Here is a 15,353-nt window from a genome sequence, read left to right as displayed (position 1 = left end):
TTGCAGTGTAGCTAAGGATGACCTTGAATTTTTCATCCTGGGCTTACAGGTGTGTGCCACTGTTCCCAGCTGTAGTTTTACAACTTTAAACTCTTCCATTGATAGTAAACTTATTATATCAAATACTAGAGAAGACTTGCTCTTCTTATTCAATTACAGACTGTAACTAATTTATTTTTATTTTACTTATTATATATTACATACATGTATTTTGCCAGCATATGTGTACATGTAGCACATGTGTACCTGGTAGTGTCCATGGAAGTCAGAAGAAGGTGTCAGATTCCCTGGAACTGAAATCACCAATAGTTGAAGCCACCATATGGATGCTCTTAACCACTAAGCAGTCTCTCCAGTTCCTGCTTATCCTTTGTTTTCTTAGATTTACTTCTTTCTTGTATTTATGTGTGCCTGGATAGGCAGCTACTTCTGTACATGTGCATGTGCATGCGGGTGCCACAGGGCCAGAAGGGGACATGGGTGCCCTGGTCGTCCAAGAGGTGGTTGTCCTCTGTTTGACATGGGTGCTGGGAGCACAAGTGTTCTCAACCTCTGAGCAGCTCTCCAGCCCCTAATTTACTTATTGTTAGTTAGTGTGCAGGCAGGACTTTATGTGTTTATTTTGAGATATATTAGCCTCTTCCCAAACCGAGAATTGTCTTACCTCGGCCTCCTAGGTGCTGGGACTAAGTACATGTCACCATGGCTATCTTGGGCTCTACACGGTTAAATCCTGGTTTTTGTCACCAACCCCCTGTTGCTGGATTTTGTCTTGTCCCGCCTAGGTCCCCCCACTGCTTCAACCCCAAATGAACACACAGAGACTTATATTAATTATAAAACTATTGGTCAATGGTTTAGGCTTCTTATTGACTAGCTCTGTCTTAATTATTAAACCATTTCTATAAATCTAAGTATTTCCATGTGGTCTTGGCTTATCGGCGACCTGTTTCTCCTTTGGTGGGTTATATGGCATCTGTTCTGGCCAGACCCTCTGCCTACCTTTCCCAGAATTCTCCTAGTCTCACCTACCTTCCTGCCTCATTGGCCAATAAGAGAAACATATATACAGAAGGACTTCCCCCATCAACACCCACACACACACACTCCACAAGATCATCAGTCAAGCCCTGTGGGAGTCAAAATTTGGGCCTTAATGGCAGATTGTTTCTGAACATTTTCCTGTCTGGAACAATACTTAAAAGCCTTCAAAAGGACTTATAGAGATGACTCAGCAGTTAATACAGTATGCTGTTCTTGTAGTAGACAGGAGTTTTGATGCCCTCTTCTGAACCCTGTAGGTACCTGCCCTCATGTGCACATTCTAACAGACACATGAATGTATACATAATTAGCATACAGTTAGTATATATCATTAATGACACAGTTTTTTGGTTTGAGACAGGGTTTCACTGTGTAGTCCTGGCTGTCCAGGAACTAGCTCTTGTAGACCAGGCTGGCCTCAAACTCACAGAGATCCACTTGTCTCTGCCTCCCGAGTGCTGGGATTAAAGGCATGTGCCACCAACACCCGGCCAGGACACAGAATTTTAAAAAGAGATTCTGATTCTCTTCAAAGACCTGGCCATGCTGTACGTCTCCAGTGCTCCGGCCTGAACTCTCCTCAGAGTCCTCAGGCTGTTTCCCCCTCTCTCTGTTCGTGGCATTAATAAACTCATAGACGCCAGTAACAAACACCATAATTTTTAAAGGCTCAACAACCGTGTTGGTCAGACGGTTAGAATGCATCAACAAGAAGCTTTTGCTTTCCCGGGCCTGCCGTCCTGAGCTGGATCCCCTAAGCCCACAGTGGAAAGAGAAAATCAACTCCCGAAAGTCATCCTCTGAACTTCCACACAGCTGTGACAAACTCATGCCCACATGTTCTCTTACACACACACAGAGGGGGGGGGGGGAGAGGGAGAGAGACAGAATAAATTTAAAATGTCTAAAGCCACTCGCAGCAAGCAAGCGCCATGGCATGGTGGCACACGCCAGTATTCTCAAGTGTGAGGCGTGGGAGGACAGCTGTAAAAAAACAAAAATAAATAACAAAGCCAGGTGTGGTGACTCCTGCAAGAGTTCAAGGCTGGCCTTGCCTACCCAAAATCCTGTCTCAAAAAAGGGAAAGAAAAAGGCGTGTTTTGCTTTTTTTTTTTTTGTTTGTTTGCTTAACTGTAGCTGTGCCCAGCTGACAATTTTGTCTTTGGTTTGTACAGCTGTGACCTCTCCTTTGCCAGGGCCTGCAAATCAGGGAGAGCCCTGTCACCACCTGGGGCTGTGTACAGAGCAGGTGCCAGCCATGCCCCTCAGGGAGGCGGGTAAGCACTGCTGCTTGAGCAGCGAGAGCTCACTGCACTGACTGTGACCAGGGCCTTCGACTCTGGGACTGCTCCTGCTCACGACCCTAGAAGGCGCTTTCACTGGACCTATTTCTGCGTTGTGTTTTCTCACTGTTACCTCGATTCTGAAACTATAATGATTCGTCTCTGGTTTGGTTTGAGTTTTGGTTCCTGACAGAGGGTCTCCATGGAGCCCAGCCGGGCCCCTCAGCTCAGTATGTAACTCAGCACTAGGGTAATATGTGTACTCCACCATGCCTGGCTTACCTCATGGACTCCAGCATGAAGAGGACAGGCTTTGTTCATTTTTCCAAGATGCTGATCACCTTTTTAATCCAATATGTGGCCATAATTAAGTAAAGCGCACTCCTACTTCCTAATAAATAAGGCTGTCATCACAGCTAGGCAGGTTATCACAGCCTGTAATCCCTGTCCCAGGAATCCGAGGCAGGAAAGCCATGATTTCAGGGCTAGCCTGGACTAGATAGAGAAACCCATGAAAAACTTCTCTGGCCAGGTGTGGTGGCTCTACATGTAATTCCAGCCCTTGGAGGCTGAGACAGAGGATTGTTGCCAGGTCCAATCCAGCTTGGGCTACAGAATGAGACCCTGTCTGAAAGAGGAAGAAAGAAGGGAGGGAGGGAGGGAGGGAGGGAGGGAGGGAGGGAGGGAGGGAGGGAGGGAGGAAGATTGGTTCTCTACGGACACTTGTCCACATCACTTGGCATCTCATCCCAGCATCCTCTCTGGTAAGATGATGGGGCTGAGGATGTTGTTTCCCATCTTTCCCTGGTATCCTTGAGCAGAGTCAATGCTGCCTCCGCCTCTGTAACCAGTCACGGCCCATGCCAGGAACACCCTCTAAGATTTTGAGAGGTTTGCATGGCTAGCCTGGGACTCACTGTGTAGACCAGGCTGGCCTCATACTCACAGAGATCTTCCTGGCTCTCCCTCCCGAGTGCTAGAGTTAGAGGCGTGAGCCACTGTAACCAGCAACTCTTCAATGTTTTAGAAGAACTTGAGCCATAGCTTCCAAAAGCAGACAGGGCTTCTACTCAGACAGGTGTCACGTGAGCACATGTGCACTGAGGTGTTCAGTAAATGTTAAGTAAAAATGCACCTCACCTTTCCTGTCCACTCTTTCAATCGTGTCTTTAATTGGATGCTCCAGCAGGGGATTTGCTTAATTTACTTCAGGTGGACTGCACTTCCACAATTATAAAGTTGACGTCTAGATTTAATTATCTTAGTGCCCTAAAGTACTGTATCAGAGAAATAAATGGACTGACAAGTCACCTTTCGTATGTATATGTATGTATTTTTGTATGTCCTGTGTCGAGAGTGATTCTCAAGCCTTAGAACCAAAGCTCTTTCTTTCCATCAGCTTTTGCTTTTTCCAGACCAAGTATGCATGAAGCCAGAGGAATTGGTTTTTGAATTTTAAAAGTTTGCTTATTTGTGTTACTGTTCATGTGTATGTACATGATTTGTAGGCACATGTGCTGCAGTGTGTGAGGTCAGAGCATGTGTGCTGCAGTGTGGTGTGAGGTCAGAGCACGTGTGCTGCAGTGTGACGTCAGAGCACGTGTGCTGCAGTGTGTGACGTCAGAGCACGAGTGCTGTAGTGTGGTGTGAGGTCAGAGCTCGTGTGCTGCAGTGTGTGAGGTCAGGGAGAATTGAACTTGAGGCTTTGAACATTCTGGGGAAAGTGACCTAGCAGACTACAAGATTGAATGCCCTATTAGCTACCATCAAATATTCAGTTGAACCTGGTTCAGTAAAGTTCAAAGAAGGGCTAGGGGTGTGGTGAAAGAACAGTTGCCCAGCACATATGAACTCCTGGATTCAATAAAGGAGGCCTGTAATCCCTGCACTCAGAAGGTAAAGACAGGGAAGTCAGAAGCTGAAGGGTTATCCTTGGCTACACAGTGAGTTGGTGGCCAGCCTAGACTACATGAGACTCAGTCTCAAAAGTAAAATAAATTTCACAAAATATCCTACAACATAAAAATATTCTACAGCATACCTGTCTCTTTTAAAATGACAATGCCAATGTCATTGGGTACAACCAGAAGACAGAGGCAAGAGTACTAGGATAAGTTCAGGGCCAGCCTTGACTACATGGCAAGTTTCAGGACAGCCTGGCTGTCTTGGTAGGGATTCTATTGCTTTGATGACCAAAAACAACTTGGAGAGAAAAGGGTTTATTTCTTACAACTCTCAGGTCACACTCCATCACTGAGGGGAGTCGGGCAGGAACTGGAGGCAGGAACTTAGCAGAGGCCATGAGAGAGCGCTGTGTACTGGCTTGTTCAGCCAGCTTCCTCTGCAACTCAAACCACCAGCTCTGGGGCAGTACCACCACTGAGCCCACCCATATCAATCATTAAGTAAGACAGTGTCCTGCAGAGTTCTTACAGGCTTCTAGATGGAGGCATCTGCTCAACTGAGGGTCCTCTCCCCAGACAACGCAAGCTTGTGTCAAGTTGACAGAAAACTAGCTGGCACACAAGCATGCAAAACAAGAGTTTGTCTCGAAAGGAGAAAAGAGAAATACACAAGGATCACAAAGTTATGATACTAAAATGTTATTCCAAAATTGAGCATGATGGCACATGCCTATAATTCCAGCAATGGGAGGCAAAGACAAGAGGATCTTTCCAAGTTCAAAGCCAGCCAGAGGACACTTAGTAAGAGCCTATCTCAAAACAGGCAAATAAAAACCAAAACTGGCATTGCAGACAAATGTAAGGTATGAACTTTGATCATGGTTTTAAAAAATGGCTGAAAACTCTTATGTCTCAAACCTGGGACAAATGGCTAGCTGAGGTGTTCACTAACATCAAAACAGATGCTGGCCCCCAGGACCTCCCAGAATCCCTCAGTCTCTACCTGGCTAGCATATCTGCCCTCTACCCAGAAGTCTCCAGCCCAGATATTGGGCCGGGCTTCCGTCCCTACCAGCTCCTCTGACCCCTGTATAACTTAGCCATTTTGCCTATGCCACTTTCTTGGCCCAGGCCACCCCTCTTGGTCAGCAGTTCCTCTCACTTCCCCCTTCTCTTCCAGTGGCCTGGCCCAGTGTCATGCTTACCCTGGACTCTCCCAGATGTCCCTGCCTCTGGTTATGGCTTTGTTTTCCCTCATATCTATAACACACTTCTCCACCACACCTAGGAGTAGTCATGTCCTTCCTTTTTTATTTCTTTTTTTTCATTCAAAAACCATGGGTTGAGCTGGAGCGATGACTCAGCAGTTAGAAGCACTGGCTACTCTTCCAGAGGATCTGGGTTCAATTCTCAGCACCCACATGGCTGCTCACAAATGTCCACGACTCTGGTCTGGGGGATGCAACAGCATTTTTGGCCTCCTCAGGCACTGCACAGTCATGGCACACAAACATATATGCAGGCAGAAGACCCACAGACTTTTTTCTTCTTTTTTTTTTTTTTTTTTTTAGTTAAAAAATATTGGATTAAGGCTAAGACAAGGACTACATCCAAGATAGTAGGGAATTACCTGACTTTTCTAGTTAACTCTCAGGGCTGGCAGGATGGCTCAGCATATCAAAGTACGTGCTTGGAAGCCTGACAACATGCGTTTGAGTTCCAGAGCCCATGATGCAGGAAGAGAACCAAGTCCTGAAACTGTCCTCTGACCCCACATGCGCATTGTTGTGGCATGCACGGGCCCGTATCCCCTCTCACATTCATACACAATAATAGTAATTAATGAAGTGGTTTTTTTAAATGTTTCTAGCCAGGTGGCAGTGGTGCACACCTTTAATCCAGTACTCGGGAGGCAGAGGCAGGTGGATCTCTGTGAGTTCAAGGCCAGCCTGGTCTACAGAGTGAGTACCAGGATAGGCCCCAAAGCTACATAGAGAAACCCTGTCTCGGGGAAAGAAAAAGTTTCTAGTTAACTCTCCTAGTGAGATCACAGTATTGTGCTTATGTGAAAGATTATTCTTTGGAGATACAAGTGAAAACTAGGGAGAAGTGTCCTGCTACCAAGGATGTGCCCAAGCTAAGTCCTAATGGTGATAATTAAATATTTAAGAATTTTGTGTCCCATGCCCCATGGCAGCTTGAAATCAGCCATGATAGGCTATTATACCACAGAAATCTTCACTGAACTCCTGATCCTCCTGCTTCCGGCTCCTAACTGCTAGGATCACACAGCATTGTAGTTTTCAAATACTTTATAGTTAAACTTGGAAGAAAAAAAATACAAATTTCCTGGCCCCGATTTTTAGAGCTGTCCTGGGTCCCCTGACACCTAACTCTGCAAGCTGTGCCCTTTCCAACTGTGTTCCCGTGTGCACACTCGCCTGCTGCTCACAACTGTGTTCCCGTGTGCACACTCGCCTGCTGCTCTCAACTGTGTTCCCGTGTGCACACTCGCCTGCCGCTCTCAACTGTGTTCCCGTGTGCACACTCGCCTGCCGCTCTCAACTGTGTTCCCGTGTGCACACTCGCCTGCCGCTCTCAACTGTGTTCCCGTGTGCACACTCGCCTGCCGCTCTCAACTGTGTTCCCGTGTGCACACTCGCCTGCCGCTCACAACTGTGTTCCCGTGTGCACACTCGCCTGCCGCTCTCAACTGTGTTCCCGTGTGCACACTCGCCTGCCGCTCTCAACTGTGTGCACACTCGCCAGCCGCTCTCAACTGTGTGCACACTCGCCTGCTGCTCACAACTGTGTGCACACTCACCTGCCGCTCTCAACTGTGTTCCCGTGTGCACACTCGCCTGCCGCTCTCAACTGTGTGCACACTCGCCAGCCGCTCTCAACTGTGTTCCCGTGTGCACACTCGCCTGCCGCTCTCAACTGTGTTCCCGTGTGCACACTCGCCTGCCGCTCACAACTGTGTTCCCGTGTGCACACTCGCCTGCCGCTCTCAACTGTGTGCACACTCGCCTGCCGCTCTCAACTGTGTGCACACTCGCCCTGCCGCTCTCAACTGTTTCCGGTGTGCACACTCGCCAGCCGCTCTCAACTGTGTTCCCGTGTGCACACTCGCCTGCCGCTCTCAACTGTGTTCACACTCGCCTGCCGCTCTCAACTGTGTGCACACTCGCCTGCCGCTCACAACTGTGTGCACATTCGCCTGCTGCTCACAACTGTTTCCGGTGTGCACACTTGCCCTGCCGCTCTCTTTCCCTACAATTCTCCTGCTACTCCTGATCTTGCATCTGCTCATCAAAACCCACTCTGCAAGGCTTCCTGGAGTCTCCTGGTTAATGTGTCAATCCCACCCTGCACCTCTGACACCACAGTGCTGCCTTGGTATTGCTGCGTTTCATTTCTCTTCAATTAGCCGCTGGCTCATGAGAAGGGTCATTCCTCTCTCACATGTAGTGGGTGCTCCTTGAGTTCTTAGAAATTCAACATAATTCCTGTAGACATACATCCACATGCCTGCATTGTCAGCCTAGAATCTAAACCATGGACCTGTCCAATTCAGGTCCCGGGAGGTTGCAGATGAAGAAAATGGGGGCACACTCTACCTACTAAGTGTCCTCAGGATCTGAGTCCAGCTGCCGTTGATGTCACTACACACCTCCCAGAGCAGAGCTGATCTGATGGTGGGATGCCATAGGCAACAGCAGCTGAGGTCTTGGAGGGAGGCTGAGCTATAAGTGGCTTACACCACCCAGTAATCCATGCTCTCTCATGCAGCTCTCCACCCTCCCCAGGAGCTGATACATCGTCACTTCAAGCTGAGAACAGTTGAGGGGCTTCCCTCAAACGGCAAACTATAATAGAAACTTGAGGCTGGGTGTGCGCTCAGTAACTGTCAGCAGACTGGGGACCTAGGCTCGAATATTCTGTGTGGGTGCTCAGAATCTGAAGTTTATGGTGCGTGCCTCTGGAGGACAAGGCATCCACATGTGGCCTGAGTGGACGGTGGGACGTGCTCGTAATCCCATCTCTTGGGGGAGGCTGGAGCAAAATGGCTGGAGTGTAAGGCAGGCAGGGACTATATAGTGGGTTGGCCAGGCAAAGTGATGTGCTGTCCCCAAAAAAGGGAAATGGCTTAGCAGGTAAAGGCGCTTGCTGCACAAGTGTGACATGGGTTTGATCCCCAGAATCCTCATAAGGTAGGAGAGAACCTGACCTCCTCACCCATGATTTGGTGGGTGCATACACACACACACACACACACACACACACACACACACACACACACACACACCATGCTAGAAGAAAAAATAAAAAATGTGACCTCTCACCTCAGCTTTGCCGAGTTCCATCTATTTCTCTGGACCTCTGACCTCCTGATTATATAATTAGAGTAATAAACCAGCATATATTTTTTATTCATGTTTCATGAATTATACAGTATGTAGCATAAAGTCTCACAAAGAAGTCAGTGAGTCGAACCTGAAAAGACAACACTGTGCAGTAATACTGTCCTCCAGGAGAACCAGGGTAATCTGCCAGCCTAGAGGAAGAGCAGCCAGCTCCTAGTGCCATCATCCCAGGAAGTAGAGTGTCTCCCACCCAGGTGAGAGCTGGGGAGCTTACTAGACATGGAAAGATGACCCCAGCAGAGCCCTGTGTCAGCTCCCAAACATGCAAGTGAGTCTCCTTAATAATGAGGAAAGTCAGGAAGGGAGAAAATGAAGCTGGGTGTGAGGAAGGACTTCCACACATCCTTCCTGAAACAGCTGGGACTGCTACCGCTGTTGGGCAGCCGAGGCCGGCTTTGGGCAAGACTGTACCTGCAACATAGTATGCATTGCCAGTCTTACAGTGTGGCATGGTGGGTGTAGTTCGGTGATGCAGCGTGGTTTGGGGAGGCTCTTCAGGAGGTCATTGTGAAAAGTAACCTAGCTGGGGGCTAGAAGCACAGGAGAAAAGAACAAAGCATAAGTCCAAGAGCAGCATGGATGAGGGCGCACTGACTGTGTCAATGAAAACTCCACATCAGAGCCGGCGGTGGTGGCGCACGCCTTTAACCCCAGCACTCAGGAGGCAGAGGCAGGCCTATCTGAGTTCCAGGACAGCCAGGGCTACACAGAGAAACTGTCTCAAAAAAAAAAAACCAAAATCCACAAAGAAACTGTCCACATCTGTCACAGGTGAGAGAGACACACAGTACTCACTGCTGTGACCCCGGTATCCAGGATGAAGATATGAGTCTGTCCCCCGTGGCCGAGGGAAGGCCCTGGAGGGATTACTTGGATAGCTCCCTGAAGCAGCCTTAAGTAGCCTTTCCTGACTTTGTCTTTGTCTGACTGAGGGAATGAGAGAGACCTTCAACACGTTCACTGAGAAGACTATCAAACTCTGACAACGTCATTTAAGATCAAAGATGACTCCTTTTCCAGCTCAAAATCACAATCATTTTGATTTTTTAAAAGATTTTTATCAGGCCGGGCGTTGGTGGCGCACGCCTTTAATCCCAGCACTCGGGAGGCAGAGGCAGGCGGATCTCTGTGAGTTCGAGGCCAGCCTGGTCTACAGAGTGAGTTCCAGGACAGCCTCCAAAACAATAGAGAAAAACCCTGCCTCGAAAAACCAAGAAAAAAAATTTTTTTATCATTAGTTACGTGTATGGGTCTGTACACACGGGTGCAGTTGCCTGTGGAAGCAAGGTCCCCCTGGAGCTGGAGTTAAGCTAGTGTGAACCACCCAACATGGTGCTGCTCTGAGGAGGAGGCCAAGCTGGGCCAGATCTATACCCGTCCATTTGTTCTTGGTTTGTTGGTTGGTTTTTGAAATAGGGTTTGGCCATGTGGTCCAGGTTGGCTTTTAACTCACAGAAACCCACCTGCCTCTGGTATGCGGCGAGTGGGCCTTGGCGGGTGCCATGGTGGGCCAGGGGCAAACATGCCATCAGGCAGAACTTACATGGGAAGTTTCTTAAGGGAAGGGAAGGGAAGTGGGTAGGAGAAGGGAGGAAGGGAGACAGACAGACAGACAGTGCTGCCTTCCTCTTCGGAGGAATGATATAAAGAGAGCGGGAGTGGGCGGAGTTTATCGCAAAGGGACCTTTTGCGCCTGCGTACTGAGTCAGGGTGCTGCTTGCCATGCCCGCAGGGGTAGCTCACTCTGCTAGGTCCCCTAAGGGGCGGGGCCAAGATGTCCTTGGATGATAGCATCCACTCCTTCTGACCCCTTGGTCCTTATAATCACAGAGAGAAATTGTGAGTCCGTTGGTTGGTTAGTGAGAGTTTTATTCTTTACAAAAATGCTTTGTTTCATTCTTCCCAAGTAAAATATTTTGATTTTTAAACAAGTCTAAGGTTTAATAATATGTCATGAATTTTCATTCTGATCACTGTGTCAACATGAGGTTGTTGTTGTTGTTGTTGTTGCTTTAATTTAAGTTTGAATGAAGATGTTAGTGGAGGCTTCCTGGAATAAAGGATTAGGCTGCTGAATTGTGAGTGCCAGAGAAATCTCTGCTTGGCCTTCTACTGCCTGCTCAGCACGGCCCTTTCTGCAGATCAAGGGGCGGGTGTGGGAGGGATGTAATTGGGCTGATTGGAGCCTATTGTGCGGCTCTGGAGCGCACTCCTGTAGCCTTAGAGAATGGTGCTGGAGATCGCCTGGAATGATGGCCTCTTTCCCCATGGGAGGGAGCAGAGATACTGGATTCACATCTGTCCCTGCCTTTGTTTCCAACACACCCCCAGTTAAATTGTGGCCCTCACTCACTGTACATCCAAAAACTGACTTATTGTGCTTTTGTTTCTTAACAGTTGCGAGAAACAATCAAAGCTGGCAAAGGTGTGACTTCAGCTATTGACCTGTGTCGTTACCATGGAAACAAGGCACTGGAGGCCCTGGAGAGCTTCCCTCCCTCAGAGGCCAGATCGGCTTTAGAAAACATTGTGTTTGCTGTGACCAGATTTTCATGACACCAAATTAAAAAGACACTATTGTTCCTTAGCTGAAAAACCCAGCGAATAGGTGGACAGGAGAGCTTTTATGATGAGAAAACTAATATGTTAATGATTTTAAAAACATATGTATTTTTTCCTGTTCTTTTATCTCGTTGCTTAATGAATCTATCTTTTTGGAACCACTACAAACAAAATGAGAAGGAAAAAAAGGTCACACGGTTTTCACTTGTCACACCAGAGCACACTTGAGGCTGCAGCAACAGAAATAATTAATGAGACTCACTCCCATGACCTCAGCAAATGCACAGGAAATAAGTCCTTATTGATTGGACCACACCAGGGATGGCGCCAGGGCGATGGCTGTGGTTTTCCTTCTGAAGAGGACAGAGCAAGCTGGAAGCTGCAGGTGTCAAGAGAAACACTGGATGCCAGCCAGCGAGGACACATCAAACCCCGATGACCAGTCCATTGTAGTGGAGAACCGTTCCTCTATGAGTTAAGCAAAAACAGGGCTTGCTTACTGTCTCAAAATCATGTCTCTGTGGGTGTAATGTGAGAGGCTTGTACACCGAGGTTTTTTATCAGATTTGGGAGCGGTGGGGAAAATGTTAGGCAGTTGCCATACTTGAAGTTGAATATTAAAGTGTTACCAGGTGTTGATTCAATTGTATCAGAAATCGTCTGCCTTTCTTTCTTAAAGATCAAGTCTAGGACACATTTCAAGCCAAGCCTGGTGATGCACACCTTTAATCCCAGCTCTTGGGAGGCAGAGGCAGGTGGATTTCTGAGTTCAAACCCAGCCTGGTCTACATCATGATTTCTAGGACAGCCAGGGCTACACAGAGAAACCTTGTCCTAAAAGCAAACAAGACACATTTCAAATGCCAGTTTTTTTTTTTCAAATACAGTGTATTCACTTATGAGGCTTTGATTTAGGGACTACCTCAGGTTTTTACAACTTTCAGAACTGGAATGATTGTGGTGGGAGTTCTATTTTAACCCCAGAACGTCAACTTTTGGTCTTGAGCCACCACAGACAGAGTCACAGAAAGAGCATAAGCAGTCACACAGGCTGCAATCGGACACTGTCTTAGCGCGGTTCATGGGAGATGGTTTCTGTGGTTTGCACAATGCAATACAACGCTACCGTTGACAAGAAGGCTAAATGATCTCGATTGAGACTCAGCTGCCATCCTCCTTGTGTGGTGTAATTACAGCCCTATCTGGAGACAGCAAACACAGTAGCAGATTGTATTACCCACTTCACTCAAACACTAGGGGAAGTTTTTTTAGTTGAATGCCTCCTCCAAAAGTTTCATCCAGGCCCAGCATGTGGCTTGCAGTGAGGAGAAAATGGAAGCCTAGAGAGGTTAAGATTTATGAGTGGGCTCCATGATGATTGAATGGCTTACACTACCATATTCTGTAGTCCTTGGATTGTCCATAGAACATTCCACGCCTCTGTTTGCAATGGCTCTTCTCAGTAAACTTGGCTTAATTAGTAACTATGGTTACAATGCTATAGGTCTGCCTAGGTTCTAATCGTTAACTTTCACAAGGAGGAGTCTGGATGCAACTGGGTGGCTTTATAAGAATGAGAGCCTGGACTGTGCCTCAGGTCTAGTTCTCTATATGGCCTTTCAAAAATCAGACCCTCTCACCTCAATTCCCTCTTACATAAAATGAGATTAAATGAGGTAAGGACGAAGTCCCTCCCAGGCTTGCTTCACTTTGTGAGTTTACCGTGGCACACTGGAGTGGCCACACCTGGAATCCAGCAGGCTGAGGTAGCCTGGCTGGGCTACAGAGTGAGTTCAAAGACCAGCTTGAACTGAATAGACCCTGTCTTAAAAAAAAGTTTGCCATTTCTGACTTAGTAAACGATTGCAGAAGATCCCGGAGGAGGAAAGGGCAACCGTGAGAGCCTCTGACAGCAGACAGGGAGCCAGGTGGTGAGCTTCTGACCCAGCTGCCTCTTATGTGACCTAAGCCACTCCATCTGCTCATGTGACAGGCTGGATTCTTGTGTTGTGACGCCCACTCTCTGCTTTCTTTAGGACCTTCCCTACCTCTTTTATCTTCCCAGCAGCCTCTATGGTCTCTACTCTGTCCCCTCCTTTAAAGAAAAAGAAAAAGGAAAAAAAGATGGAGTGCGGTGTATCACAGGCTGGCCTTGAACTCCCGGTATTCCTGGCTCCACCTCCCAAGTGCTATCTATATGCACCTTGATCCACCGGTGTCCCAGGATCCTCCTCGAAAGGTTCAGGCATTATGCTGCCTGGCCCTGTTACCTGGCAGAATGCACTCAGGCAGTACTCGGGTCAGCCCAGGGTTCCATGAGAGCCAGTCTGCACGCAGGTGCAAAGGACCCCTTTAAGAGACTGACACACCCCTTACCCTCCCTCTCTCTCACTCTCCTGCCCTGTAGTAAACTATGGTTAATGTATCTCTCATATCTGTGTTCTATGGCGCGCTTGCATTAACTTAAACAAAAGGACAACACTCCTGTCTCCCCACCTATAGCACTGGAGTTGCAGGCGCTTTCATGAACTCCCAGCTATTTTTGGGAGTGTTGGGTTATGCGCTGGAAGAGGGACTCAGCTTCTCACACTTGGAGCAACAAAATGCCCTGACTCCACACCCTGCTCTTAAACCTTTGCTTTCTTCTCACTGGCTATACAGTCTACTCCTCCCTATGCCCAGAACCCTTCTCCTTGCTCTGATCCTCCCTCTCCTCTCTCCCAGATTTAGGAAGAACCTTGCAGAGTGTGGTGGAATACTCCTTTAATCTCAGCACTCCAGGGGCGGAGGCAGGTGGATCTCTAACTAGGCCAGCCTGGTCTACACGGTTAGTTCCAGGGCAGTCAATGCTACATAGTCAGACTATCTCCAAAAACAAAACCCAAAAAAACTTTAAGTTAACTCTCACAGCAAGCCGGGCGCTGGTGGTGCACACCTTTAATCCCAGCACTCCGGAGGCAGAGGCAGGTGGATCTCTGTGAGTTTGAGGCCAGCCTGGTCTACAGATCGAGTTCAGTTCCAGGACAGCCTCCAAAACAATACAACAACAACAAAAAAAAAGCCTGTCTTGAAAAAACAAAAACCTCTCACAGCAGATTGTAACTGCGTCCGCACCATCTAGACCAGTTCCAGCCTTTTGGGGACATTTATGAAGCAAGTTTCCCGTATTGAGTCAAGGTCTTCACATTTTCTGTGTGGTTAAGGATGACCTTGAACTGCTGATTCTCCTGCCCCCACCTCCAGAGTACTGGGACTGCAGGCTTGCACCCCAAATCGGGCAGTACTGGGGACCAAACCTAGGACTTTGTGCAAGTTACAAGAGTACTCTACCAGCTGAGTATATCCTTCTTTTAAATTAAAAAGTCTTTTAAATTCTTCAATTTGGGAATAGAGAGATGACTCGGGGTTAAGAGTGCTTGCTGGAGGCAGCCCAGCACAGATGGCAGTTCACAATGGTCGGTAAGTCCAGTTCCAAGGGCACCAGTGCCCTCTTCCAGTCTCTGTGGGTGCAAACATGTCTGCAGCCAAAATACTCATGCAGGCAAATCAAAATATTCTTCAATTTAAAAATACTGTTTTTGAGGCCAGGCGGTGTTGGCATATGCCTTTAATCCCGGCACTGGGGAGGCAGAAGCAGGTGGATCTCTGTGAGTTCTAGGACAGTCAGGACTGTTACACAGACAAACCCTGTCTGAGGGAGGAAGGAAAAAAACACAGTAATCAGCTGCCACTCTGCTGTCTTCCAGATTGTTCTCCCCTTTATTTGGTTCTTAGGACGGTTATAGACTGCGCTATCATGTCTGGTTCCTCCTGCTTACTTGTCATGAGTATGTTTCTTAGTTCGGTTCAACTCTAGCCCTGCTGTTTCTATACACAGTTTTCCATTGGGCTGCAGTCATCGTGGTTGTTATTAACGAGTGGTTTAAATGCTAAATGAGGCATCTAAATTTCTACTCCTCCTTGGTTTCCCTGCTGTAGACAGTATGTTAAAAATGGATTGATTTATAAACCAACTTCCAAACCTAGTGCTAAGAAGAACATCTCCTACTTGGAAAGATAGTGCCCCTGCAGGTTCTCCACCCCAGCAGGTCCAACTGGAAAGCCCAGGCATGGTTAAACCCCTGTAACCTGGC

General features: G+C 47.7%; 1 protein-coding gene across 4 annotated transcripts in view; it reads left to right on the top strand.

The window, feature by feature from the left end:
* Positions 1–11,869, top strand: part of Pdss2 (decaprenyl diphosphate synthase subunit 2) — a 218,033-nt gene extending 206,164 nt beyond the window's left edge. For 3 of the 4 annotated variants that reach the window (XM_040758279.1, XM_040758277.1, XM_040758278.1), the window contains one exon: positions 11,056–11,869. In XM_040758279.1, the coding sequence (XP_040614213.1) occupies positions 11,056–11,214 (159 nt within the window). In that variant the 3' untranslated portion in view covers positions 11,215–11,869. Of the gene's footprint in view, positions 1–2,219; positions 2,921–11,055 lie in introns of those variants that run through there. The other variant, XM_040758280.1, reaches the window with a different exon arrangement.
* The last annotated feature ends 3,484 nt before the right edge of the window (positions 11,870–15,353 follow it).

Source organism: Mesocricetus auratus, unplaced genomic scaffold, assembly GCF_017639785.1.
Source record: "Mesocricetus auratus isolate SY011 unplaced genomic scaffold, BCM_Maur_2.0 Super-Scaffold_100018, whole genome shotgun sequence".
NCBI classification, from domain to species: domain Eukaryota; kingdom Metazoa; phylum Chordata; class Mammalia; order Rodentia; family Cricetidae; genus Mesocricetus; species Mesocricetus auratus.
The sequence above is the reverse complement of the archived record's forward strand: the minus strand, read 5'-3'. Positions and strand labels throughout refer to the sequence as shown.